The sequence below is a fragment of the Chrysochloris asiatica genome, unplaced genomic scaffold (genome assembly GCF_000296735.1).
Source record: "Chrysochloris asiatica unplaced genomic scaffold, ChrAsi1.0 scaffold00059, whole genome shotgun sequence".
NCBI lineage: Eukaryota > Metazoa > Chordata > Mammalia > Afrosoricida > Chrysochloridae > Chrysochloris > Chrysochloris asiatica.
Window position 1 is genome coordinate 3,128,644 of NW_006408577.1, and position 27,708 is coordinate 3,156,351.

A 27,708-nucleotide genomic window follows, 5' to 3' on the forward strand; every position below is an offset into this window, starting at 1 on the left:
TTTACAGGAGCAGAAAGCCTCATCTTTCTCCCGCGGAGCAGCTGGTAGTTTCGAACTGCTGACCTTGCGGTTCACAGCCTGATTCATAAACACCTGTTTTAAGTAGATGTATTTCCTCAGTAAAGAGGCTGAGTTTCTGAAGACCACAGTAATAGACTGCCAACACCACACTAAACAATGTTCATGTACTTTGCCTAATGTTTTCATTAAGTTGAGGCTTTCTCCTGTATGTTTAGATTCCCGCTACAATAAACCAAATGCAAATGGATTTCCACTGCAAAATAAAGATTAGCAAATACAACTTCATCAAGATTACAAATATAATAACAACTATTACTCATCAGATAAGCGACTTAAAATAAAATCTTTCATATAGATTACTTATATAAATGGAGCTACTGTAATGTACCTCAGTTATGCTTCCAGAATAAATGATTTAGGTGTTCTCCATGCAATTCCTTTTTTATCAGCTAAGGATGCTTTTATCTGAAAGTAACAGAATTTCTGACTACTAATAGAGTCTTAAGGAGCTCTGGTAGCGTAGAGGTTACGAATCAGGCTGTGAACCACAAAGTCAGCAGTTCGAAACTACCAGCTGTTCTGTGGGAGAAAGATGTGGCTTTCTGCTCCCTTAAAGATTTACAGCCTCGGAAACCCTGTACAGGGTTGCTATGAGTCTGAACCAACTCCACGGCACATAACAACAACAATAGAGTCTTGGTATGGTGTTGTAGTATAATCACAGGACTGCTAACCATGAGGTCAGTGGTTCAAACCCACCAGCTGCTCTTCAGAAACCCTATACAGGGTTGCTATGAGTCTGAACCAACTCTAATGCACTTAACAACAAACAACAGGCTTAATTCATTATTTTGCATATTAAGCAGTCTGCAAGTTTGGTGCAGCAGCCCACCAGTGTCTAGACATTAATGGTTGTCTCTGCAGTTCTCTTGGCCTTTCCCTCCTGGTCACAAGATGGCTGCAGCACCAAGGTCCCAACAAGCAAAAAGAGGCAAGTGCAAAAGGTGTTGTCCTCTTGAAACTGTATTATCAGGAAAGGAAATGCCTTAACTGACTTCTTTTATCTCATTAACCAAATCTGTCACATGTTTATCTCTAAATCTATCATGATTGAAGGGAAATGGGGGCATTATGATCATATTGGTGGTGGTGATATGCTGTGGAGTCTATGATCATATTAGATTGATCATAATTCATTCCCTGAAGCCAAACTGGGGCCTGCCTTCTGCAATATCAAGAGACTACTAACTGCATCATCTAGGGTTTTGTTAGAGGCTAAGAAGGGAAATCACCCACCATAACAATAAGCAGCATCTGCTATTATCCTCTAACCCCCGAAAGAACTAGGCTGATGGAATTTCCATTTTAAAATGGCAATGTAGGAATATTTACCTCACAGAACCTCTTAACATTTTGGGAATATGAAATATATGCTTTGTGCATGAAAGCATGCTAATTATTAGTTAAATCTTCCAATCCATGCTCTTCTACAATTCTCCTTTTAACCTCAGTAAGATTGTCTTTATTCAGTAAAGTTTCCCATATTTCAGGTAGCTACTTTATTCTAGTAGGCAAGAATGTTTCACTGTTTGTTTGTTTGTTTGTTTTTTAACTCAATAATTAAGACAAATTGAGAATAAAATTTTACATGGGGCTGTAGGCCATTTTCTGCAGACTATATTTTGATCAAATAAATGAGCTTTATACCTTGACAAAGTAAAATGTGATACCAGTTTAAATGATATTTTGCTATAACATCTTGATTAAGAATGAGTTAGCTATGAAACATTAATTCATTTTAAAGAGGCAAGGTACATCCACTGTACAAAAGGCTTGGGTAATGTTTCTTGTAAAATAAAACTATCACTCAGAAAAATCATAGAGGCTGGGGCTAGATATATCATTCTTCTATTTTCTGTCTTTCACTTATTAAGTTATGATTCTGTATGTGCACGGTACCTTGGTTTGGGTAAATTATGTGGATTCTAGGCTGCTCTGTAAATTTCAAGTCTGTGTTATGCATGTTTTAATGAAGAGTGAACCTGATTCCCGGGGAAAACTCTGGTTCAGCCTTGTCGCACTTCCAGATGTGCACCTGGTCTTTTATTATTCCTCACATAGAAAGCTGGTGGGCATCTTTCTGAGGGAACCTTGTAAATGAATCAAGACACAGTAAGCCGTATTATTTTTTAAAGTGTAAAATCATAATTATGATAATGTGGTAAATAGCTTAAAAATGGGAAATAAACCGGGCATCTAGCTGCTGAAATGTGAACCTTGTGTTTCTCTTTAATTTGCTGTTGTCTTGGAGCCTCGCTGTTTATGCCTTCACCTTCTGTTGCTTGTCTAAGTGCCAACTTCTTTCCCAAAGGTGTTCAGTGACTAATGCTTTGGTTACAAGCCAGAATATTTTATAAATGTCTATTTCTAGGCAGCTCTTCTACAAGTCTTAATTAAACTTTAATGTCAAGCAGAAGTTTACTTTTAGGACTTCTTAGGTTTTTTTCAGTTGTAGCATGATTAGAAACCATAAGTGGAATATAGGTCAGCCACGTTCCCGGTTTTTTCTTCTCTCCCACCTAAGACACTGCCACCAGCAGATGCATACTTATATAACACAAAGGCTCACAGTACAGGAAGGAGTAAAGTATAGTCATTTCCTGAAATACTGGAAAAATAGAATACTATCACTTAATCTGCTTTCTCCAACCTAAAATGATAGCCATGCTTTAAAATTGTTACTTAGTCACTTATTGCAAATTCTTGGAACAATATCCACATTCTCAAACCCAAGAATCAGAAGCTCTTAAAGATGCTATGTATGAAAGTCCTCTTCCCTTTCTTTATATCCTAGTACCACTACTGACTTAAAAGAACTGGTGATTTTTGCAGGTGACTGACTGCTACCAATGCATCTGAAATAAGGGCACCTCGATTCTAATCAGGGAGTCCCTGGGTTAAGTAAACAGTTAAGTGCTCAGTTACTAACTGTAAGGGTGGTGATTCTAACACACCTATCTTGAGAGAAAGGCCTGGATATATGGTTCCATAGAGGAATTAAAAAATCCTGTGGAACACAGTTCTACTCTGATACACATGTAGTCACCATGAAACAGAACCAACTCAACAGCAACTAATATAATCTAATTGACAACAACTGGAAAAAAAAGAAACAACAACAAAAAAAAACTTGTAATCCAAATAATACAGAACTGATTTAAAGTAAACAACATCCTATGAAGGAACAGATATTATGTATTTTAGACTTTGCAGACCACAGAGTCTCTCCCTTAACTATTCAACTCTAACATTATTCCGGGGGAAATCAGCTATAGATAATGCATAAGTGAAAGAATGTGTATTTGTTTCTATACAACTTTATTTGAAAAAAAAAAAATCAGTTCAAATTTGACCTGCGTACAGTAGATTGACAGTCCCTGCTCTGTAATATGTTTGCCTATTGTGTATTCGGTGATACATTTTTTGTTATTCAAAAACAGTTCATTGGAGAGGAGGCAATATGGCATCCTGATGATATACTTCCCTCATTCTTCTCTAACAAAGACCCAAGAAATCTAGTGAAAGAGATACAGATAATAATCCTGGAACTTTGAGCATTACATGAAAGCATAATGCATTAGATTAAGCACTGATTAAGAAAAGAAACAGAAGGAAAACTACTATTGAGGAGAGAGACGAAGTGGAGACTGGACACAGCATGGCTCTTTTGAAACATAGAAGGTGATATACATGAATGAGTGGAAGCCAACTTTACAGAATCCCCAGTAAGACAGAGACACTGTGCAAACAAATACACAGTGAAGCAAAACCGATAATTCATTCCCAGTCTTCAGCCACACCACCACACCTGCCCCTTACTGCCCCACCCAATGGATGAGGACCATCACCTGCTCCTTCACCACTGGAACAGGGACAGATGGTGGATAATACCTGCTTACCCTATGCAACCAGAGAACAGAGAGCCATACCCACACTCCCATTCATTAGTCCACCCCCCAAAGACAAGTGAAGAGTGCCCCAATGCTGCCAAACCAGCAGCCATGTAGCACACCCATCCCATATGCTTGGATATATCAAAACAAAAAATTATGGTGATACAAACCAACATGTAATCAACAGATAAACACAGTAACATCAAAATGTCTCAAAAATGACAGACAACTTCAAATTGAAGAAACAGGACAAGATGGCTCAAGTAAATGGCTAAAATAAAGAACCAGGAAACTTTTATGAGGAAGAAATGGTAATGGTACTACCTGATAAGGTATTTAAAAAACTTACATATAGGGTCCTTCAATAGACCAGTGAAAACACAAAAGAAATCAAGGAGAACACAGACAATGTCCTGGAAGAATTTGGGAATACAATACAATAGCAAAATGACAAAATAAGTAGACAATTACAAACCATACAAAAACAACAATTACAAATCCAAAATCTTAATACAAAATCCCAATGGAAAGACCCAAATGAAAACTCATTGCCATTATGTCGATTCCTACTCATAGCGACCCTGCATAGGGTTTCTGAGGCTGTAAATATTTATGGGAACAGAAAGCCTCATCTTTCTCCCATGGAGTGATTGATGGGTTTGAACTGTTGCCATTGTGGCTAGTAGCCAAGTCCTTATCCTTCAGCATCTCAAGGACAAAAGAGTAGAATTGAATAAATAGTAGATTGGATCCATTAATTTAGAGGATGAATCCCTTGACACCAATTTGAGGAAAAATCAGAAAAAATTAAATAAAAGGAAAGAAGAAGGAAGTTTAAGAATCACGTGGGCCACTGTCAAAAGTAAAAATGTATATGTGATTGAAACTCCAGAACAGGAGGAGGCAAGAAAAATGGGGGATTGTTGAAGATTTGCTGGCAAAAAACTTCCCCCATATGATCTCCTGGTGTGGCACTATAGGATCCGTACTGGAGTTAGAACCACAAACTCAGCAGTTCAAACCTACCAACTGCTTCTCAGAAACTCTATACAGGGTCACTATGAGTGAGAGCCAACTCTACATCACTTAGCAACAACAACAACAACAATATTATGAAAGATGCAATCATATCTATTCAAGAAACTCAGCAAACCCCATATAGGACAGGCTCCAAAAGAAAGTCTCCAAAACATATCAGCATCAAATTTTACAAAACCAAAGACAAAGAATCCTGAGAGCAAATTGGGAAAAACAAAATTTTACTTACCAAGGGAAACCAGTAAGACTAAGCTCTTAATATCTCTGCAGAAGCCAAAGGGGAACCAGTCAGACTACATCATATTTTTGCCAAAGCCAGGCAGGGAAGAAGGCAGTGTGATGACATGTATAAAACTCTGGCGCAAAAAGTAGATTGCCGAGCAAAAATTATATATCCAGCAAAACTGTTCCTCAAATACGATGGCAAAATTAGGACATTTCCAGATAAACAGAAATCAAGGGAAATTGTGAAAAACAAACCACCCTTACAAGAAATATTATAGGAGTCCTTTAAACAGAGAACCAACAACATCAAACAACAACCTTAGATTCAGACACATCACCCAGAAACCAACATCACCCAGAAACCAACATCACCCAGAAACCAACCCAGACTAAAGAATAAACGTCCTTACAAAACTGAAAATAGAGAGCAGAGCTGTCGATCTTTAAACAAAGAAAACGACAAAGAGGGAATAAATGATATAATTGCAGAGTTCCAAATGGAGAAGAAATCAAGATAATATCAAGATAGAGCAGATTATTTTAAATTTGGGAAGATAAAAATAAATTACAGGGTAACAAGAAAGAAAATGTAAAGGTCTTTTCACCAAAATAATAAAGAAGAAAATCAGAAATACTTAGTAAACACAAAGTCAACACCATAAAAGAAGATGAAAAGAAAATCTGATAACAAAATTGAAACAGCACAGAAAAAATACATGGAGCAAAGAAATTATGAGCACCTCAATAAAAAACAGATCACAGTGACACAATGAATTCATGCCTGTCAATAATTACACTCTGTAAATGGATTAAATACACTAGTCACAAAGCAGAAAGTAGCAGAATTGATAAGAAAGCAGGATTCATAACTATGTGATGGTGAAAAGAGGAAGTATATAACTTGGGGGGAAATATTTGGCAAGATTTAAAAAAGTAGACAACCCAATTAAAAAAAGAAAACATGAACAGATACTTCACAAAATAAGATATTCAGGATACCAACAAACACATGAAGAAATGCTCCTAATCTTTTTTGTTTTTGTTAGGTGCTTTCGAGTTTGCTCAGACTCATAGTGAATCTATGCACAACAGAACCAAACACTGCTGGTCGTCTTGCACCATCTTCATAAATGTTCATCTCATTGGGGTGTTCCTCTTTCATTGACTTTACTTTACCAAGCATGAAGTTCTTCTCCAGGGACTGGTGCCTCTTGATAACATGTCTAAAGTAAAAGAGATGAAGTCTCAGCATTCTTGATTCTAAGAAGCATTCGGGCTGTAGTTCTTCCAACATAGATATGCTTGTTCTCTTGGCATTAAAAATCAGACTGTTGATATTTCTCCAACCAGGAAAGATAAAAGTGAAGAAAATCAAACATTCAAGGAAAAAATGAGTGCAAAGGACTAAGGGACTACACTATATACAGCCTCCACAACCTTGAGACAAGAACTAGATGGTGCCTAACATGGCTTCTCAATAGTTCAATAAATAAATTGTGATATATTTACAAAATTGAATATATATACTAAATGACTGGAGGAAAGAACTTTAGACAGATCAATTAGGGCTATAATTCAAGCTAATTCAGGCTCAACCATGAATTTTCAGTCCTTTATTAAGAACAAATTTTCATTGGAGGAGGCAAACGAAGTAGTAGAAAATGGCAATGTGTCTTACTTACCCTGGTCTGCCAGAGCCTTTTCTTCAAAACTTTTTCTCATGTATTAGTAATATTTGCCTATAATCCTACCCTTTGCTATGTAAGCTCCACAAGGATGAACAGTGTGTTTTAACAAGTTTTGTATCAGGGAGTAATAAACATAGTTTTTCCTTTATGGTACAAAAAAAACACAATTTTGCAAGCCACTGCCATAGCCACTTATATAGTTTCTGATGCTGTAGATCTTTAAGAGGAATCCTGGTGTGGTGCTGTGGGTTAATGCGCTGGACTGCAAAGTCGGCTTGAACTGCAAAGTTGGTAGTTCAAGCTCACCGGTTGTTCCTCGGAAATCCTGTACAGGGTCGCTATGGGTTAGAATCAGCTCAACGACACTTGACAACAACAAGACCTTTAAGAGGGTGGAAAGTCTCCTCTTTTTCTTCTGGAGTAGCTGGCATATTTGAACTGCCAACCATGCAGTTAGAAGTCTTGTGCTTACTGGAGTTTTCAATTATACTTAATTAACCATTTGTGCATTTTGAAGTAGTGCTTACAAGCAGCAATTTGAAATGTAACACACTCTGCCTTTACATGCCCTTTGTCTCTAACCAGGTCACAAATAACTCTTAAGTGCCTAGGATGTGTTTTACATTTCCATAAATAGTTTATTCTAACACTCTGTTCTTACACAGAATGGCATGAATATTAGAGATACTTGTTAAACAATGACGTATTAGGTGAAGGACTATTGTTAATATGGTTGTTATTGAGTTCCTTTGAGTTAGTTGCAACTCATAGTGACAATAGAACAGTCCTTTGTGATTGTCACAGTAGTGGTTATATTTGAGCCCATTGGTGCTGTCACTGTGTCACTTTATCTAGTTGAGGGTTTTCCTTTTTTTCTCTGACCATCTCCTAACATGTCCAAAGTATAAGAGATGAAGACTTGCCATCCTAGTTTCTAAAGAGCACTCTGGCTCTACCCCTTTCCAAGACATATCTATTTGTTCTTCTGGAAGTCTATGGTATTTTTAATATTCTTCACTAACATCATAATTCAAATGCATCAATTCTTCTGCTGTCTTCCTTATTCACTGTTCAACTTTCACATACATTTGAGGCAATTTGAAACTACCATGGCTGAGTCAGGTGCACCTTAGTCCTCAAACTGACTTATTTGCTCTTTAAGGCTTTAAAGAGGTCTGTTGCAGCAAATCTGCTTAACGCAATATGTTATTTGATTTCTTGACTGCTGCTTCCATGATTATTGATTGTGGATCCAAGAAAAATAAATTTGATCCAGTTGTGAGAATTCTATTTTTCTTTACACTGAGGTATAATCTATACTTAAAGCTGTAGTCTTTGATCTTCATCAGTATTTCAAGTCCTCTTCACTTCCCGCAAGCAAGGTTGTGTCATCTGAATATTGCAGGTTGTTAATGACTCTTCCACCAATCTTGATGTAACATTCTTCTTCATATAATCCATTTTCTTGGATTATATGCTCAGCATGCAGATTGAATACGTTTGGTTAAAGGATACAACCCTGGCACACAACTTACTGATTTTAAATCATTAAGTATCCCGTTGTTTTGTTGTAGTGATACTCTCTATGTACAGGTTCCTCGTGAGCACAGTGAAAAATTCTGGAATTCCTTTCGTTTGCAAACTTATCCATAATTTGTTATGATTAACAGTCTAATGCCAGTGCATAGTCAATAAAGCACAAGTAAACATCTTTCAAGTATTCTCTACTTTCAGCCAAGAGCCATCTGACTTCAGCAATGATATCCCTCATTCTGCGTCCTCTTCTGAATCCAGCTTGAATTTCTGGACGCTTCCTATTGATTTACTGCTACAACTGTTTTTAAAATTATCTTCAGCAGAATTTTCCTTGCATGTGAAATTAATGATATTGTTCAGTGATTTCTGCATTCTGTTTGGAATGGACACAAATATTAATCTCTTCTAACAAGTTGACCAGATAGATGTCTTCCAAATTTATTGGCATAGACAAGTGAATGCCTCCAGCACTACATCATTTTATGGAACCTTCAATATGTAATCTTTCTATTCCTAGACCCATGTTTTTCATGAACGCCTTCAGTACTACTTGGACTTCTTCCTTCAGTACTTTTGGTTCTTGATCCTATGCTATCTCCTGAAATGGTTGACCATTAACCAATTATATTTGGTACAGTGATTCTGTATATTCCTTCCACCTTCTTTTGTTGCTTTTTGAATCATTCAATATTTTTCCCATAGAATTCTTTAGTATTGCAAATAGAGACTTGAATTTTTTTATTTTTTTGTCAGCTCTTTCAACTTGAGAAATGCTGCATTTCCTCAGCATTTCTGTGTTCTTCCATTTCGGTTTTCTAACTCCCTATCTTAGCACATTTCATTATAATACTTAACTTTATCTTCTTGAGTTTCTTTTTGAAATTTTTTGGTAAGATCTTTTACTTTATGATTTCTTCCAGTCACTTTGTTGTTGTTGTTGTTGTTAAGTGCTGTCAAGTCAATTCCAACCCATAGCGACCCTGTATAGGGTTTCCGAGGAGCAGCTGGTGAGTCTGAACTGCCGACCTTGCAGTTCAAATGGCTTTGCAGTCTGGCACATTAACCCACAGTGCCACACCAGGACTCCAGTCACTTTAGGTTCCCTGAATTCAAGAGCAAGCTTCAGAGTCTCTTCCAACATCCATTTTGGCCTTTTCCTTTCTTTCCTGTCATTTTATTGACCTTTGGTTTTCTTCCTGTGTGATGTTCATATCATTCCACAACTCTTCAGGTCTTTAGTAAGTGTTTAATACATCATATCTGTTCTTCAGATGTCCTTAGCTCTGATGGGATATACTCAAGGTTGTATTTTTTACTCTTATGGACTTGTTTAAATTTTTTCAGTTTCAGCTTGAACTTGCATATAAGCAGTTGATGATCTGTTCCGCAGTTGTTCCCTGGCCTTGAAATTTTGGCTGATGATATTGAGCTCTATCATTTCTTGCCATAGATGTACTTACTTGGATTCCTGTATATTCCATCTGGTGAGGCTCACATGAGCTGAAATTGATTAATGACATGTATCAACAGTGTAAGTGAAGAGATCTACAACTGTATTATGAAGAGGTCTACTCACATGTGTAGACCCTGTCTCTGTTGTTGAAAAAAATATTTGCAATGCATAAATTATTGATATTACAAAATCTAAAATTTTTTCAACATAATGTCTTTCACAAAGGCCATAGTTTCCAACTAAAGTTTTGCTCGATTCATTTCACTAAGGTCAATTCTAGTTGGAAGAGGTATCTCTTCCCCTGTTGTAACTTGAGTGCCTTCCAATCTGAGGATCATATCTTCTGGCACTGTATCAGGCAATGTTCCACTGCTGTGCATAAGATTTTCAATTGCTATCTTTTGAGAAGTGGTCTGCCTTTCCTTATTCCTAGTCTGTCCTTGTCTGAGCTCTGCTTAAACCTCTCCACCATGGGTAACCCTCCTGGCATTTGAAACAACAGTGGCATAGCTTCCAGCATCACAGCAACACACAAGCTGCCTCAGTACAACAAACTGAATCTCCTCTCTCTCTGGTTTGAGCTAATTTTTGAATTATTGAATATCTAAGAACTTCTGTCTTTGGGAAAATTTAATAAAATCATAACATAATGTAACTGGGAAAAATGTCTGTTTAGCATTCAGTTATTTTAACTTTTTTATTCATAAAATGAAAGTTTTTTATCACGGTAAAAACCTTTTTGTTGTTGTTAAGTGCCATTGAGTTGGTCCCAACCCATAGCGACCCTGTGATAGGGTTGCCGAGGAGCAGATGGTGAGCTTGAACCACTGGCCTTGCAATTCAAGCTGACTTTACAGTCCAGCTTTAACCAATAGTGCAACACCAGGACTCCAAAAACCTTTTACCCTGACAAAAAAGACTCCATTGTGACACAATCATTAAGCACTCAGCTGCTCACCAAATGGTTGGCCCTTTGAATTTGCCAAGTTACTCCACAGGAGAAAAGACTTGGTAGATCTGCTTCCATGTATATTACAATGTAGAAAACCCTATGTGGACAGTTCTACTTCATCACACTTGGTCATTATGCACTGCAATTGATTAATGACATGTATCGACAGTGTAAGCGAAGAGATCTACAATTGTCTTATGCATTTAGTACTTTCAAACCGGTACCTTGAATAAATACTTAAACCTCTGGATATGCATATTTAATATGTACTGTTTTGAGAATTTCATGGAATGCACTTGTCACATTCTTCGTTAAAGAGTGAAGAGTAGCTCTTATTATTATTAGAGATGGGTGCTTGAGGCCCAGGAGAGCTCATGACAGAGCCAGCTCTTAAACTCATTCAGATGTCTGAGTTCGTAACAATCTGCTCTTAATTATTCACAGGATGGTAAAGGATTTCTGATATGTGGTTTTACATTGGCCTAGTGTTATGCTGTAGGATAATGCACTGGACTGCAAGGTTGATAGGAACTGCAAGGTCGGTGGTTCAGATTCACTAGCCACTTCCCAGAAACCCTATATAGGGTTGCTCTGGGTCGAAACCGACTCAACGGCACTTAATAACAACAGTTATTGGTAGAGGTGACAAGCCTCCTTCAGAAATTGATTCTAGACCAGCGGATTTCAGGCATGGCAGTCCTTTGTCATGTCTTGCTCACTTCCACTATTTTACTCTTCTCCCAATTCCTCCCAGGTGCCCTCTTTATTTGGGGTAGCAGCTAGTTTAATGTGTATCTAATGATTGAAAGAAAGAAAAGCAAAAAATACTTTATTTTTGGAAAAATATTACAAAATAATGAGGAAAGGCTAAAGAAAATATCATTTCAAGAAATACAAAAGGAAGTAAAACAGAGCCTCATTTAATTCTAGCTATTTACAAAACAAGCTCCTTTTGGGTAATAACTAACTGAATTTATTTGCAATGTTAGAAATTAAGAGTTCTTTTAACTATAGCATTATTACTGCTTGCATGGGGTCAATTCCATGGTTATTTTTCAAGAATATTGTTTTATGTTTGGAATAAATGGGATAAATATGAAGAGATGGGACTTTGATTTCCCAAAGAAGTACTAAATAATATTACTTGACTTTTAGGCCCCATGAAAATAAAACCTATCTTGCTGTGGGAAGTATGAAAATGTTAATGTTGAACGTGTCCTTGTTTAATGCTGGAGATGATGCCTATGAAACCACTCTTCATGTCAAACTACCCACAGGCCTTTACTTCATTAAGATGTTAGATCTGGTAAGTATAGAAACAGCCCTGGTGTTGTAGTGCTTAACGTGCGTAGCTGCTAACCAAAAGTTAGCAATTCAAATCCACCAGCTGCTGCACCAGGCTTCCATAAAAATTTACTGCCTTGAAAACACTTCAGAATAGTTATTCTCGGTCTTATGGGATCACTATGAGTAACTGACTTGACTACAATAGAACTTTGTGTGTTTCTTTTGAAATAATGAAAGCTATGATACAATAACATGATACCTACTCATACTTAATATTTTACTGATTTAAAAAAATTTATATAAAGTGAATAATTTACTCCAATATTTGTGGGATTAGAGTTAATGTTCAGGCTTATCACTTAGGTTCCCAGTTACTTTGAAACTTCTTCCATGGCTCTGCTCAGTAAGCAAGCTCTTTGGAATCTGACTAAGACCAAAAAGAGTCAGCTTCCTGCGCCCTAATGTCAGGAAGAGAGAAAAAATGAGCCAATTATCAAGGAAGGACTTTTGGGTGCCATTGTTTTGCTTACTGTCACATCCTCATCTGGTGCTGTAGTGATGCCCTGTTGGTTGGGATCCTTGCAAAAGCAGAAGGAATGGTTGTCCATGTTAGGACTTCTGGAGTCAGTGCTCTTTATTTAAGTTTACATGCACAGGCTTGTTCTCAAAGAACTTCCAACATGCGTACACCAGCAATTCTCCACAACTTTCCACATCCTGGTGTCAAGCCAGGTTGCCAGACAGTGTCTCTTTTCTTGAATGAGTTGAATCACTTAAAGCCCATTTCTTATTACCATGTTTCAATCGTGAGCATTTAAGTTCATCAAAACCAAGCTAAACGTGCTGCCATACATTCGATTTTGACTCTGAACAGCGTTTCTGAAGGAACTCTGGTATCCTAGTGGTTACGATTTAGGCTGCTAACATCAAGTTCAGCAGTTCGAAACTACGGTCCATGGAAGAAAAATGAGGCTTTCTGCTCCCATAAAGTTTTACAGCCTCAGAAACCCTATGCAGGGTCTCTATGAGTCGGAACTGACTCAAAGGCACACCTGCACCACCACTATAGCGTTTCTGAGGCTGTTAATCTTTATGGAAACAAGGAAGTCTCATCTTTCTTCCATATAAACTGCTGACCTTGAAGTTTGTAGCCCAGTACTTATCCTATAGTGTTCCTTTTAAACGACAGTGAGGTCTTGTTGTTGTTAAGTGCCGTTGAGTCTAATCTGATTCAGTGACTCTTTGTCAGGCTTTTGAGGCTATAAATCTTTGTGGGAGCAGAAAGCCTCATGTTTCTCCCACAAAGTGACTGGTGGGCTTGAACCACTGACCTTGTAATTTGCAGTCCACTGTTTATCCTACAAAGTCACTGCACTCCTAAATGTTTCTAAGAGGAAAGCCTCAATCGCTTTTACCTCCTTTGATGCTTCTTTATCCCTTAGCAAATTTACGGTTGTTTTATCTAGGGACCACCTCTTTGAGAGCGGCCTTTGACCACTCAGAATATGCTTTACTCCCTTTCTCTAGAACATAAAGAGCCTATTTGCAAAAAGTAAGAGGAAAAACTCAAGTATTCTAAAAAACTCCAAAGATAAATGAATAATAAATTTGCTCACGTGCAACTTACTGACCCATGTAGCAAACATTTTCCAATATTTTGTATACAATGCTTTATCTTCACCTGTTAACACCAACTGTGATTACAGTTATTGTGATTCAATCATTTAAGCACATTGCTATATCCCAGACAGAGGGATCCAATGCGATCTGGACCTTAAGAAAGTCCTTGCCTCATGATTTTTCCAGAAATTGAAGCTTGGATTTAAAAAGGAGCACACAAAATTGGGTGAAAATTTTATCCAGGAATTATTTTATGGAGAACTTATCTATTTCTATCTGGTTTTTATCCCATATGGAAACATAAAATGCTTTTCTAAGAAAATCAACAGTTTGGGAATGTTTTCGATTCTTTTTTTATTTTCTACAAGTCCTTATGTATGTGTTACAACCAGTTATTTTATTTTTACCTTTAGGAAGAGAAACAAATAAACTGTGAAGTAACATACAACTCGGGCATAGTGAAACTTGACTGTGATGTTGATTATCTATATGTAGATCGTCTATCAAGGGTAAGACTTTAGCATTTGTAGTTTACTAACTATATATGCTACTATATTTACTAACATAATTGTAAAATATTTTCTATTTTTCCTTGTCATTATGTTGCATACAAACATATATACATATGTGTTTATACATATATATGGAGTCCTGTTGTAGCACTGCAGGTTAATATACTGGACTACAAAGTCGGCTTGAACCACAAGGTCGGCAGTTCAAGCTCACCAGTCACTTGAAACCCTATACAAGATCGCTATGAGTAAGAACCAACTCAACAGCACTTAAAAACAGCAAACATTTTTAGCATATGCATATATTAGTATATGTATTTCCATATGTATATTTTGCTTATGATAGGTAGCTAAGTGATGAAATAAAAACAAAAATCAAGTGGGCTGGAATTCTTGGAAACTGTGTTTATATTCTTAGCAATATTCACTGTAAAAAAAAAAGTGGGGGGCACATGTTTATGATGAGATGGGCATGTCAATGTGTCACTCAGCATACTGTTACCCTTACTCACCCTTACCCAACATTCCCCATCTGGCCCCAGGTGGTCCTATCTGCCAGGCATGTTACCTCTGCTATACAACAAGGTGTTTTTTGGCAAGAGTCCTCACTCAAGTTGCGAAAGCTTTGCTAATGTTGTCAGTCTGGACCTGACTGCCTTTATTGCCAAAGAAGGCTTTGTCTCTGAATTTTATTGTGTAGATGCTTATACTTTAAAACTGCCACAGATCCAATAGCTTCTCCAGACCTTACTGCCAGTGAAAGCTGGCTTAAACCACTAGAACAAAGCTCTAACTTCCACATCACATATGTATCAAGAAAAATTGAAACTGTTTTAAAATATTCTTTTAGATTAAGAAAAAAAGTGGGTTTTCCTTCTCTGTGTTTTACAGCTAGATATTAGCTTTCTCCTGGATGCAAGCTCGCTCACCCAAGCAGAAGATAATCTCAGTATCACTGTGCAGGCTGCCTGGTATGTTCTGTCATAAAAACAATAATTGTACCATAACAAGTGCACCCCCACATTTTAGGGGAGGCTCTTAGTATAACCATATAGCTGTATCCCATAAGTGTCTGTTGGAGAAAACTTTTATTACATTATTTGTAAAGCAAACAAAAACAAAACCTCTAACCAGCAGAGAAGCAAATGATAGCAGTTCAAAGAAAGAGAGTAAACTTCTACGAACTCTGTCACAAAAATGACTTCTTTCTACCACATTTACTTTGATCCCTTCTCCCTCCCCCAAAATATGTTGTTAAAACAAATCTCTGAAGACATCAGGCATTATGATACGTAATTAGCTTTCTCAGAAAATGATTTGTTGTGCTTGATGGAATCTAACAGCATTTTCTGTTTGCTTCTATAGTGAAAATGAAAAGGAAATAGACATTCTAAAGAATAATGAAGTGACTTTAACAATACCTCTAAAGTATGAGGTGATGTTGACTGTTCATGGGTAAGTAGAGTGTGAGGCCTCTTGTAAAGTTTAGTTGATTTTAAATTCCACTGCTTTTTACATTGCTGGGTTAAACATATATATATTTTTTTAAATTAAAGGGTATTATACTATGCCAGGAGTCCTGGTGTGGCACTGTGGGTTAATGCACCAGACTGCAAAGCCTTTGAACTGCAAGGTTGGTGGTTCAAGCTCACCAGTCACTCCTCAGACACCTTATACAGGGTCGCTATGGGTCGGAACTGACTCAACGGTACTTAACAACAACAACAGTACTATGCCTGTCTCTTAACAATTATCCTGGTGTCGTCATAGTTTGTTTGTTGTTGCTGTGTGCTGTCCGGTCAATTCTGACTCTTAGAACCAGAGTAGAACTGCCCTATTGTGTTTCCTAGACTGTAATCCTTTCTAAAGCAATAGAGCTGTAGGATGGCTTCTAATCATCGACCTTTTGTCTAGCATCTGAGTGCTTAACCATCGCATCACTAGGGATCCTTATCCCTTGCTTGTTGTTAAGTCTCATCAAGTCAGTTGTGACTCACAGAGACCCGGTATAGGATTTCCAAGAAGCAGCTGGTGGGTTTGAACCACAACTCTATACCAGGATTACTGTTCCTTGTTTAGCTGTTTGTTGTATTAATCCACTCTCAAATACGTGCCTGGATTACTGTTCCTTGCTTAGTTGTTTGTTAATTTAATCCACTCTCAAATAAGTGCCTGGAGGAAGATTTACTGGAAGACCACTTGGGTCTCTAGCAGACCACATTCATCTTTTCAGTTTTACACTGGGCAGACACACGGTATTGGGTAGTGCACAGTTTCTGTAACCATACTCAGTAATGGCAGCAAGTATGAAGTACTGAGTAGTGTGAGCTTGGCCAAATCATCAGTCTCCAGAACTCATGTCTGCTTATGTGGCAAAGGTCTTGAAGTATAAGAGAGCCAGCTTTGTACCATTGCCTTCACTTCATACTACATATGACATTTTCTGAATTGTTCAACTAAGACTCAAAAGCCAGCATTCATTGATTCCACACAATATTAGTAATTGTTTGAGTGGATCTTCAGATTTAAGATGTAGATGTGTAGAACAAGAATGAAAGAAAGAGTTAAGAAGTGTTAAGTTATTTCATTGGAATTTAATCTGGCTATTAGTTATTGTTTTAAAACACAGTTGTAAAACAATGGAGGAAATTAGATACAGAACAAATAGCTAGATGAGCACTTTAATATAGCCAACACCAAAAATGAAAGGTTGGCAGTGCAAACCCACCCAGAGTCTCTACAGGAGATAAACCTAGCAATCTGCTTTGGTAAAAAGTACAGCACTAGCGTTGTGGGTTAATGCGCTGGTCTACAAGGTTGGCTTGAACCGCATGGTTGGTGGTCCAAGCTCACCAGTCACGCCTTGGAAACCCTATGAGTCGCTACGACTAGTCAGAACTGACTCCACAGCACATAACAAAAACACGTGTCTTCAACGTATTCCATAGTTACTCTAAATATATTATAATCCAAATTATTAAGACTATTTGTAACACCTCGTCAAATAAAAGAGTTAAATTTTCATTTCTTTCTGTCAGGTTCGTTAACCCAACTTCGTTTGTTTATGGATCAAATGAGGAAAACAAACCTCAAATGTGCCTGACAGAGAAAATTAACTTCACTTTCCATGTAAGAAAAATTGATTGTGTAGATATTTGTAATAGACTGAAATATTGTTACCTTGCATTACTCCAGGGGAGCTCAGCAAGTCCCCTCAGCCTTGGTGCCCACATGGCTAAGGGTGGGAGGGGTCTATAACCTGTGGTATTCATGCCCTTTCCTCTTATGCTTTTCTTTCTTTCCTCCCATTGTCTTGTCCCTGGTCCTCAAGCCCATGCCTTCTTCCAAAATGGGTTATAAGGAGTAAGCAGGAACTAGAGATAATGTTTATAAAAGGCAAAGGGATGCATTTAACTGAATTAGCCAAAGATGCATACAGAAAAACAGGATCCGTCAGTGCATCTTTGGATGTAAATTAATGAAATCTCTTCTCAGTAAAAGTTCTTTAAAGACCATAACATTACCAAGTAAAGGAAGCTCTCACCTCCCCACCTCACCGTGTAATGTCTTCTTTGTCTGCCTTTTAGACCATCTGGTAGCGTAGTGGTTACGAATCGGGCTGCGAACCTTAGGATCAGCAGTTCAAAACTACCAGCTGTTCCGTGGGAGAAAGATGAGGCTTTCTGCTCCCGTAAAGATTTACAGCCTCTCAGAAACCCTGTACAGGGTTGCTATGAGTCGGAACAGACTCCACGGCAGATAACAACAACAATATGACCTATGATAAGGGATTCATCATTTATTACATAATCTTTTAAACATTTAAGTAGGTCTAGCTCTGGTAGTATAGTGGTTACAAATCGGGCTGCTAACCTCAAGGTCGGCAGTTCGAAACTACCAGTGGTGCCGTGGGAGAAAGATGAGACGTTCTGCTCCCGTAAAGATTTACAGCCTCGGAATCCCTTTGCAGGGTCACTATGAGTCAGAACCGACTCCATGGTACTTAACAATCACCAAACAGGAGTCCTGGTGTGATGCTGTGGGTTAATACACCAAACTGCAAAGTCATTTGAACTGCAAGGTCAGCAGTTCAAGCTCACCAGCTGTTCCTCAGAAACCCTATACAGGGTCACTATGGGTTGGAACCGACTCGACGTCACTTCACAACGACAACAACAATCACCAAACAAATAACAAATGTTGGTGAGGATGTGAGGAGATAGGAACCCTTATCCATTGCTAATGGGACTATAAAACAATACAACCACTATGAAAAATGGTATGGTGCTTCCTCAAAAATCTAGAAACAGAACTACCCTGTGATCCAGCAGGCTCAGTCCTAGAGACCTAAAGGGGTGACAAGAATAGACATATGTGCACCTGTGTTCATCATAGCTTTATATCCACTGAAGTGTCCACCAGTGCATGAATGGATAAACAGAATGTGGTATGTACATACAATGGAATATTCTGAAACCATAAGGAAAAATGGCGAGTCTGAAAAACATCATAATATGATGGGCCTGGAAGACATAGATTAATGAAATAAGTCAAGCACAAAAGGATAAATATTGTATGTTCTCGCTTTTTAAGAATACATGAATAGATATAAAGAGACCAGGGTTCATTGGTGGTTAGAAAGGAGAGGAAGAAGAGAGGGGAAAGCACTCTTTGGACCAGAGATATTTGTTATTTTTGGTGATTAGATAAGTGGCATTAAATATAGGTATAATGAGCACAGCATGTCCAAAGTAAGTGATGTCACTGAGATACACGCAAGAGAAAAGGATGACCATACTAAAGAATTTGACATATATAAGATGGCAACAAGACCAAAAGCAGATTATATGATCATATATGAATGAAGATGGGCATATAGCTCATATAACTGCATGAGTACATAAGTGAGAAAAACAGTATCTATGTTGTTGTTGCTTAAGGGTCATTGAGTTGGCTGCAACTCCGAGCAACCCTGCATAGGGTTTATGAGGAGCAACTGGTAGGTTTGAACGACCACTTAATGGTTACCAGTCAAGTGTTTATCCTTCAGCGCCACATCAGGACTCCATTACCTGTATGTATGTGTAAATACAGATTAATGTGTATATATTGAAGACATAACCACAGATACTCCTCAGACATAACCAAACATCTTCCAAGACTGATGTTCTAAGTTTGAAAAGGTATGATCATAATCTCACAGGGCAACTCATGTCAATTGGTATAATAGAGTTAGCAAAGTTCATGCTCTGTGTGGGTCCTAGTGAATTCAGTAGTATAGGGATTCTTAAAACCTTACCTTTGGCCATATAGGATGCAACTGTTGATCTCTATTTGTCAGGAGTAAAAGAATAAGAAGTTAACCAAAATCTTAGAGAAAAAACAATCTATAAGTCTGATAACGTACCTGGGCCATGTCCTCATCTACCCTGAGCCCAGGACAATTAGATGGTGCCTGAGTATCAACACTTAACATTCTGATGAGGATCACACTAGATGGTCCTGGATAGAATGCAAAACCCAAATTCCTTAAAGAGACCAAACATACTGAACCAGTTGAAACCAGAAGACTCCTTTACACTAGAGACCAAAAGTTTAACATTTACTTAAAAACAAAGATGGGGGGAGGAAAGCTAGAATATTGCAAATGAAACAACCAGAATACAATTAAAGAGAATGTTCACACATTGTGAAAAATATAATTGATGTCACTGAACAATTTGTGTAGAAGTTGTCAAGCAGGAACCTATTGTCTGTGCAAACTTCCACCATAAAACAATAAAATATTTAAGAATCAATAAAACTGTCATCATCCAGAGTATTAACATACTAATATAAAACTTTTAAAAGTCTTTTTAGTTTAAATTTTGCTACTAATCTCTGGTTTTGGGGTGCACTACAGATACTGATGACCAATTAGTAAGAAAGATATTATATACTTTTAGAGTTATACAATAATTTATTGAATGTGAGCAAGTTTGTTGTGTTAAGTGCTGTCAAGTCGGTTCCGACCCATGGTGACCCTGTATAGAGTTTCCGAGGTGCGACTGACCTTGCGGTTTAAACTGACCTTGTGGTCCAGCATATTACCTGATGAGGCATTGCTTTTCAAAATGTATGTCAGAATTCCATAGAAAGCTTATCCATAATGGAATTCCTGGGTCCTACTCCAGAAAAATAGAACAATCTTGAAATCCTATTGATTCTACATATGCTGAATTTTTATTATACTGGTACCCACTAGTGCTGGGGTAGTATTATAACAAAAATTAGGGAAGGGAGGAGGGAAAAAGCTCCTTCCCTCTACCTTGAAGACACAGGGATTGCTTTTCTCAGGGCACAGTGGAGGGTTGTACTCTGATAAATTGAAGTAGGCACTGAACTGGACTCTAGAAGCCTGTTTAGTAACTTATAATTAATATTTAAGCATTTTATGTCACACCGGAGTGACTGGGACTGGGGGTACTTGCAGTTGATAGGCTTGTTTAGCCTGCCCAACTATAAAGATGTTCATGGAGATCTAAATGTTTTTTGATGTACAGGGATGGAGGTATCAGAGAAGACCTTGACAATGAACCTGGGCACTGCTAGGTACATACTGCTGACATTTTCTTTTGCAACTTCCCTGTGCTTCCATGTGTTAGCACCAGCTCCCAAACCCAAGGGTTTTCTCTTTCTGCAACTATATCTTATGAATTCAAAAGATTCATGTAGGTCGGCAAGTCATCCTATTTCATTTAGGCATTGTACACATCTCTTTTTTGACTCATTGTATTGATTCTATACTTAAACTTTTGTTGTACTTAGTGGTGTGGGATGGTGTGATGCTGTGGGCTAATGTGTCAGACTGCAAAGTTGTTTGAACTACAAGGTTGGTGGTTCAAGCTCGCCTGCTGCTCCTTGGACACCCTATACAGGGTCGCTATGGGTTGGAACTGATTCGACGGCACTTAACAACAAGTGCAGTAGAGTCACTTTCAACTCATAGCAACCCTGTATAGGGTTTCTAAGGAGCAGCTGGTGAGTTCAAACCATTGAGCTCGTGGTTCAAATCGTCCTTGTAATTCTGTGCTTATCCTACAATGCCACACCAGAACTCCAGGATTTTGACCCAATTCTCTTTTTCATGGAGTAGAGGAAACTTCTTTGTAATCCCTAAATATGTCAGTAATACTGAAATATCACCTTCTTGTGCAATTTTTGAAAAATATTCTTATAATCCAGGTCTCTTTTCCCTAAAACCGAATGATCTATCCTTTGTGATTTTCTGAGTACATTAGCATATTAATTCCCCTACTAAGAAATATACTTTTATTCACTTAGTTCTGATAGCTATCATCTCGACACAATGATTTTGTGAAAAGATCATAGGATTTAGATTTAGAAGACATAGGTTTTAGTTCTAACCCTAGTCACTTTTTATCTTTCATCTTAGACACATCATTAACACCTCTTAGCATTCTCCTTAGTTGAAGAGTGAAATGCTGGCCTACATCAGAGAAGAGTTATGATGATTAATTGATCATGGTTTCTTAAATACATCAGTCTTCACATTATGGCCAAATTAATACAAAAAGAGAAAAGGCTAAGAATAATTGCTAAACTTCAACTTAATAATTGCTAAACTCAAATTCTTACTATGGGTGTCCTCTATCCCTTTGTAGTGGAAGCTGCCAACTGAAAATCTCCACCACTTCAAGTGTTATGTGGGACATTTGGATTTGCCTAAAAGATCACTGATATCCGTACTTTCACTTATAGAAAATATTTTTAAATTGTTTTTAAATTTTTCATTCTTATCAGGTTATCAATGCTGGTCATAGCATGGCTCCAAACGTTAGTATGGAAATAATGATACCAAATTCTTTCATTCCACGCACTGATAAGCTGTTCAACATCTTGGATGTGCAGGTATAAGTGTATTCCTTCCACCATGAACTTACTATATGTGTCTTAAATAAATGTAGACCAATCCTTTATTCTAAATAGTATTGCTAGACTAAAACTTTCTAATCAGTTAATTTCAGTCAAATTTACTCTATGAATTTACTGAGACCTCACCATGCATTTATGGAGAGTACTTTGAATATTATGCAATGCCTTAGAACTCAAATTACAGTGAGACCTCTACACTTGATTTACACAAAACAGAACTAAGTTCTGCAACCTCTGTTGAATAATTATTTTGGATATATTTTTTATGGTATTTTATCAATTAAATTAATCTTTATATGGAAACTATATTCATATCACTTTTGAAGAATCAATATTCTTAAAAAAGAAAATAGAATCAATGTTCTTGATTGATGTCTCCACCAGAATTGCTTTAATTTCCCAGTTTTAAGACAATGAAAAATTAAACTTAGTTGTTTTGAAATTTGAATATTTTGAAACTTTTGCTTGAACTTTAGATTTAAATGTTGAGACATGCTGTTGTGTTATTGTTTTGTTTTGCTTACAGCCAAATAAGTGTTTCATTTCATCTCAATGTTCAGATATAATTGTTTCAATTGTCTTAATTTATGTAGGGATAAGGCCATTTTAATGTTTACGTCATGTATCCAGCCCCCTATAACTTTTCTGATTTTGTTTGCCTGTTTATGTTTTTAACCACAGAGACTTAATCTCTCTGAAATAAATCTGTCACAGTTTCAGGTATACTTCATATATTTTAGAAAAGATAATCAATGATATTTTTAAACCCATGTAGTTTTTGTTACTTTTTTTCAATATTGAATTCTTGTTCTTTTCTTTTTATCTTGATAGTCAACTTCTGGAGAGTGTTATTTTAAAAATTATCAAAGAGAGTGTTTGCAGAAGCAGAAGAGTGCAATGGAGACCATGAAAGACATATTCACATTCTTGTCAAAGTCTGATAAGAGGATATTGGTGAGTTTCAAATGTTCAGATTTTAGTTATATTTCTAACATAGAGCTAAGCACTGAAAGCATCATTGAGTTTGAGTGGCAGGAGAGAGCACAACATTGAGTGATATTCTTGCATGTGAGGAACAGACATGATTGAAGGGTTCAGGTAGACTCCAGGTAGACTCCCACTGCCATCGGGTACATTCTGATTCATAGAGAACCTGTATAGAGTTTCCAAAGCTGAATATCTTGGTTGTTGTTGTTAAGTGCTGTTGAATTGGTGCTCTTCGAGTTTCCAAAGAGCAGCTGGGGTTTTGAACCACTGGCCTTATGGTTCATAGTCTAGTGCTTTATGCCACACCAGGAACATAAAGCCTCATTTTTCTCCTGATTAGTGGCTGGTGGTTTTGAACTACTGGTCTTGTAGTTCCGAGTCCAGTGCACATCCTAAATAATGTCCATTATACCCCAGACAGACATTGCTGCTGACCTTTCAGGAAACCAAGATTCTGTCTTCATCTGGTCAACCTTTGTGACATGAGATTAATATCCATTCTTTTTTTATTTTAACGAATTTCTGGAAAGAAACTGAGGAAACAATATTATTTTAAAATAATCCCAGTTTTACAATTAACATAAAATAAGTCACTGAGCAAAAGTCTGATTAGGAGTCTTTCTTTTAATTTTTTCCAGAAGGTTACAGTCATAAGAATAATGAGAATAAACATATAATCCAGTTCAAATAATTTACAAAACATTTGTATTTTGTTTAGAGTAAGAGAAATTTTTGAATGCCACTAAGTAAAGCAGAGTTTTCATTCTAAGCAAAATATTTTAGCTATATTTTTAAGATCTGAAAGTTTTACATGAATTCAGTGCTTGTATTAATGTAGTACTTTTGTACTCTTTTCAAGTATTGCATGGTAGGTGATCCACATTGTTTGCATTTCTTATGCAACTTTGGGAAAATGGAAACTGGGAAAGAAGCAAGTGTTCACATTCAGTTAGAAGGTCGACCATCTGTATTAGAAATGGTAAGTCAAAATACCAATTTGTGATAATTTTGTGGATAAATTCATACAGACTCTAGAAATCCACCCATTTTATATAGGTAGAATAGTAGAGAGGGGCAGTCAACAAATTGAGAATGAAAGAAAGTAAAATTTGGAGGAAAACTCTAAAATTGTTTTCATTTACCACTTCAACAGTCTAAATTTATTGAATGATATGATTTTAGCAATTAAGCAGATAATTTATACTATAAAATAGGAATAATTGAGAAGTTTATTTTGTTAGTATATCTATTTAGAAAGCTTGCTGATTTCCAATGAACCCTTCTCAAATAAAAGAAATTAGCCATCTTTACATTTCATAGTTCTTTCCAAATTCCTTTATATTATACTTAAGATCTTGTATTTTATTTAATAAAACTGAGTAAAATTAAGACTCACAGAATCAAACTAAACATCAAAATTCATCGACAGTAACAAAAAACACAATAACTAAAGTACACTTCAAAATATGAATTTTGAAAGGTTGAATAAAAAATAAATACATCTTGCACTAAGTTCTAGGAAGGAGCGTATACATTTATGAGGAGTACTTTGAAATGGAACTGGTCTTTAACCTTAGCTCTGGGTTCTGTTCTTCCTCAAAGATAAGTAATGTCTGTTTCTCAGGGGTTTGCAGATGAAATGAGATGATTTTTATAAAACACTTAGTAATATATGCATGGCACACTGAAAGCCAAAGGAAATGATTTATTATGATGAGCTAAGAGGAATATTTGACCTTACTGTGAAGTACAGTGGTCACAAGGGGAATGTGCCACACAGGGAAATAAGAGATATCAGTTCTAGTTCCAACTAGGATCATCAACAAGTCATCCAACATTTGTGAGTTTTATTCAGACTGACACTATTGATATTATGGGCCAGTCTCTTCTGGGAGAGGGAGAACTTGTTCTGTGCATTTAGCAGCATCTCCAGATTCTACTCATTACTTAGAAATAAAATGAGTCCCAAATAAAATGGATTTGAGGAAATGTTTATAAGATGAGGAAAGTTTCATTTGGGCATAAATTCAATATCTAGAGTAAAAATGCAGTGGTATACTAGATATCTTCATTTTACTGTAGTCTATGAAATAATATTTGTCAAAAGTTAGCTTCAAAGTAGCCATATTTGATATGAGTTTCAACAAAATGATGCCATAAGAACAAAAGGAAGTATTGCAATTAATTACAAGTAGTAAAATAAATTAGGGAAGATAAATTGTAGAAACCTTGATAGTAGGCAAATAATTTATGCCTTTTAATGTTTCTTCATGAAATAAAACTGTAGATAAGGATAAAATGATCTTCCTTTTATTAAACAGGATGAGACGTCAGCACTCAAGTTTGATATAAGAGCCACAGCTTTTCCGGAGCCAAATTCAAAAGTTATTGAATTAAATAAAGATGAGAATGTTGCACATGTAAGAATCATTCCTTTTTTAACTGGTGCAGTAAGATTGTAAAGAAATAGCATTGTTGTTGTTATCTGTAGTCAAGTTGGTTCCTACTCATAGCAACCTTGTATAGGCTTTCCAAGGAACAGCCTGTGAGTTTGTGGTTTGAAGTCAAATGCTGATCCTACAGGACCACACCAAGGAGCCTGAAACAGCATTCCTGGTGTGTTTATAATCACCTTTTATTGAGTGCATGATTGTGGCCAGATCATCGAAGGCCTTGAATAATACTTCAGATTGGCATTTTCCACAACTGGTAGGAGGCTCAGTCTACAGTTCTGGGAGGTGAATTTGATAACAGTGATGATAAAAGGATGGATCACAGGAACAACCAGAGGAAAAGCCCATTTTGTTCTCTGACAACTTCCAATGTTATATATGACTCTCTTTGTTGTTGTTAAGTGCCATCGAGTTGGTTCCGACTCATAGAGACCCTGTACAGGATTTCCAAGGAGCAGTTGGAGGATTTGAATTGCTGATCTTGTAGTTCGAACTCCAATGTTGACCCTAAAGTGCCACACCAGGAGTCCATGACTCTTAGAAGCAGCAAATGTATAGGATGAGTTCTTCTAAATAGTACTGGGGATTATGATAAGCTTCAAAGGGAATATAATCAAGTTTTTAAATTGGTATTTTGTTTTTATTTTACTTCCTATAGGTTTTACTTGAAGGATTACATCATCAAAGACCGAAACGTTATTTCACTATAGTGCTTATTTCAAGTAGCTTATTAATTGGACTTATATTACTTTTATTGATTTCATATGTTATGTGGAAGGTAAGTCTTCACTAATTACTGACATTACATCACTTAAAATTATTTTATTTTCTCAAAGTCAATTTATAGTTCCTTTATTAAAAAGTCACTCTATTTATATGTATTTCAATGTTAATTTTTAAATTCCTTAGTGAATACATAGTACTAATCTCATATTTCCCATAAGTTCAATACCAAAGCCTTTCTAGAAAAATATGCCTTCTTAATAGAAGATAATTCATTTCCAACAAGTACTCATTATTTTGAAAGTACTTTAGAAATGCCTTTGAAGACATTGCACATTCTATTGAATGTCAGTTTGTTGGGGGGAAGGAGGGAGATGTGAAAGAGAGGGGGAGAGAAAAGGAAGAGGAAGATGGATATATGACTGAAAAGTCTTGTAGCAACAACAAAAACAACAAAATGATTCTTTAACCCAATATTTCCCAAACTAATTTTTACTAGTTACAACTGTTAAAAAAGCCTAGTATCACAAGGGCTGTGGTATAAGAAATATTGGTGTTGACCATCTAGATATCTGGTACAGTTGTCATATGTTTATAACTGTATACTATTAACTATGCAATGCTATTTCCAGGCTGGCTTCTTTAAAAGACAATACAAAGCTATACTGCAAGAAGAAAACAGAAGAGACAGCTGGAGTTACGTGAACAGTAAAAGCAATCATGAGGATTAAAGACTCCTTTCAAACTGAGAGAACTGATGATACACTCAGGTCATACTAAAAATATTGAAGACACTGTTTACAAGACATGAATTTTGCTCAGACTTCTTCCATGTACTTCCAGGATATTTTATGCCTTAATGAAAGTGAAAAATACCAGTCATGATTGCTCTTTGAGAAAAAATGACTAAAAAAGTAATATTTAACACACAAAGATAATCTTTCAGATATTAAATGGAGAGAAAAACACTAAAGCATCCAATGCATTCAAGATAAGTAAACCCTAGAAAATATCTGGAAATGAAATGAATTGAATAGTATTGAGGAAGTATACAACTTGATTGGTGAAATCTTGGACTTGAAATATCTTTCCTTTCAAGGAAATATTAGTTGCCATAGCATGCTTATCTTGGTAAAATATACTCCATGTAATGGGCAATGATTGTTTTCAAATACATCTTTGAAACTAGTTTAAAATACGTCCTTTAAAAATACTCCACAGAATCGAGACTCCAGAAATTAACCCATCTACATATAGCCAACTGATTTTTGACAAAACACCTAAATATATCACATGGGGAGGTGATAGTCTCTTCAACAGATGGT

The 27,708-nt window shown here is 36.7% G+C and overlaps 1 protein-coding gene across 1 annotated transcript in view; it reads left to right on the forward strand.

Moving 5' to 3' along the window:
- The window catches only part of ITGA4 (integrin, alpha 4 (antigen CD49D, alpha 4 subunit of VLA-4 receptor)), a 111,814-nt gene extending 84,677 nt beyond the window's left edge, over positions 1 to 27,137 (forward strand). The window contains exons 18-28 of the mRNA XM_006864009.1: positions 12,022 to 12,172; positions 14,187 to 14,282; positions 15,177 to 15,256; positions 15,651 to 15,740; positions 17,324 to 17,414; positions 22,089 to 22,196; positions 23,052 to 23,174; positions 24,067 to 24,186; positions 25,529 to 25,627; positions 26,319 to 26,438; positions 27,016 to 27,137. Coding sequence (XP_006864071.1) covers positions 12,022 to 12,172; positions 14,187 to 14,282; positions 15,177 to 15,256; positions 15,651 to 15,740; positions 17,324 to 17,414; positions 22,089 to 22,196; positions 23,052 to 23,174; positions 24,067 to 24,186; positions 25,529 to 25,627; positions 26,319 to 26,438; positions 27,016 to 27,114 — 1,177 coding nt within the window. The 3' untranslated portion in view covers positions 27,115 to 27,137. The remainder of the gene's footprint in view (positions 1 to 12,021; positions 12,173 to 14,186; positions 14,283 to 15,176; positions 15,257 to 15,650; positions 15,741 to 17,323; positions 17,415 to 22,088; positions 22,197 to 23,051; positions 23,175 to 24,066; positions 24,187 to 25,528; positions 25,628 to 26,318; positions 26,439 to 27,015) is intronic.
- The last annotated feature ends 571 nt before the right edge of the window (positions 27,138 to 27,708 follow it).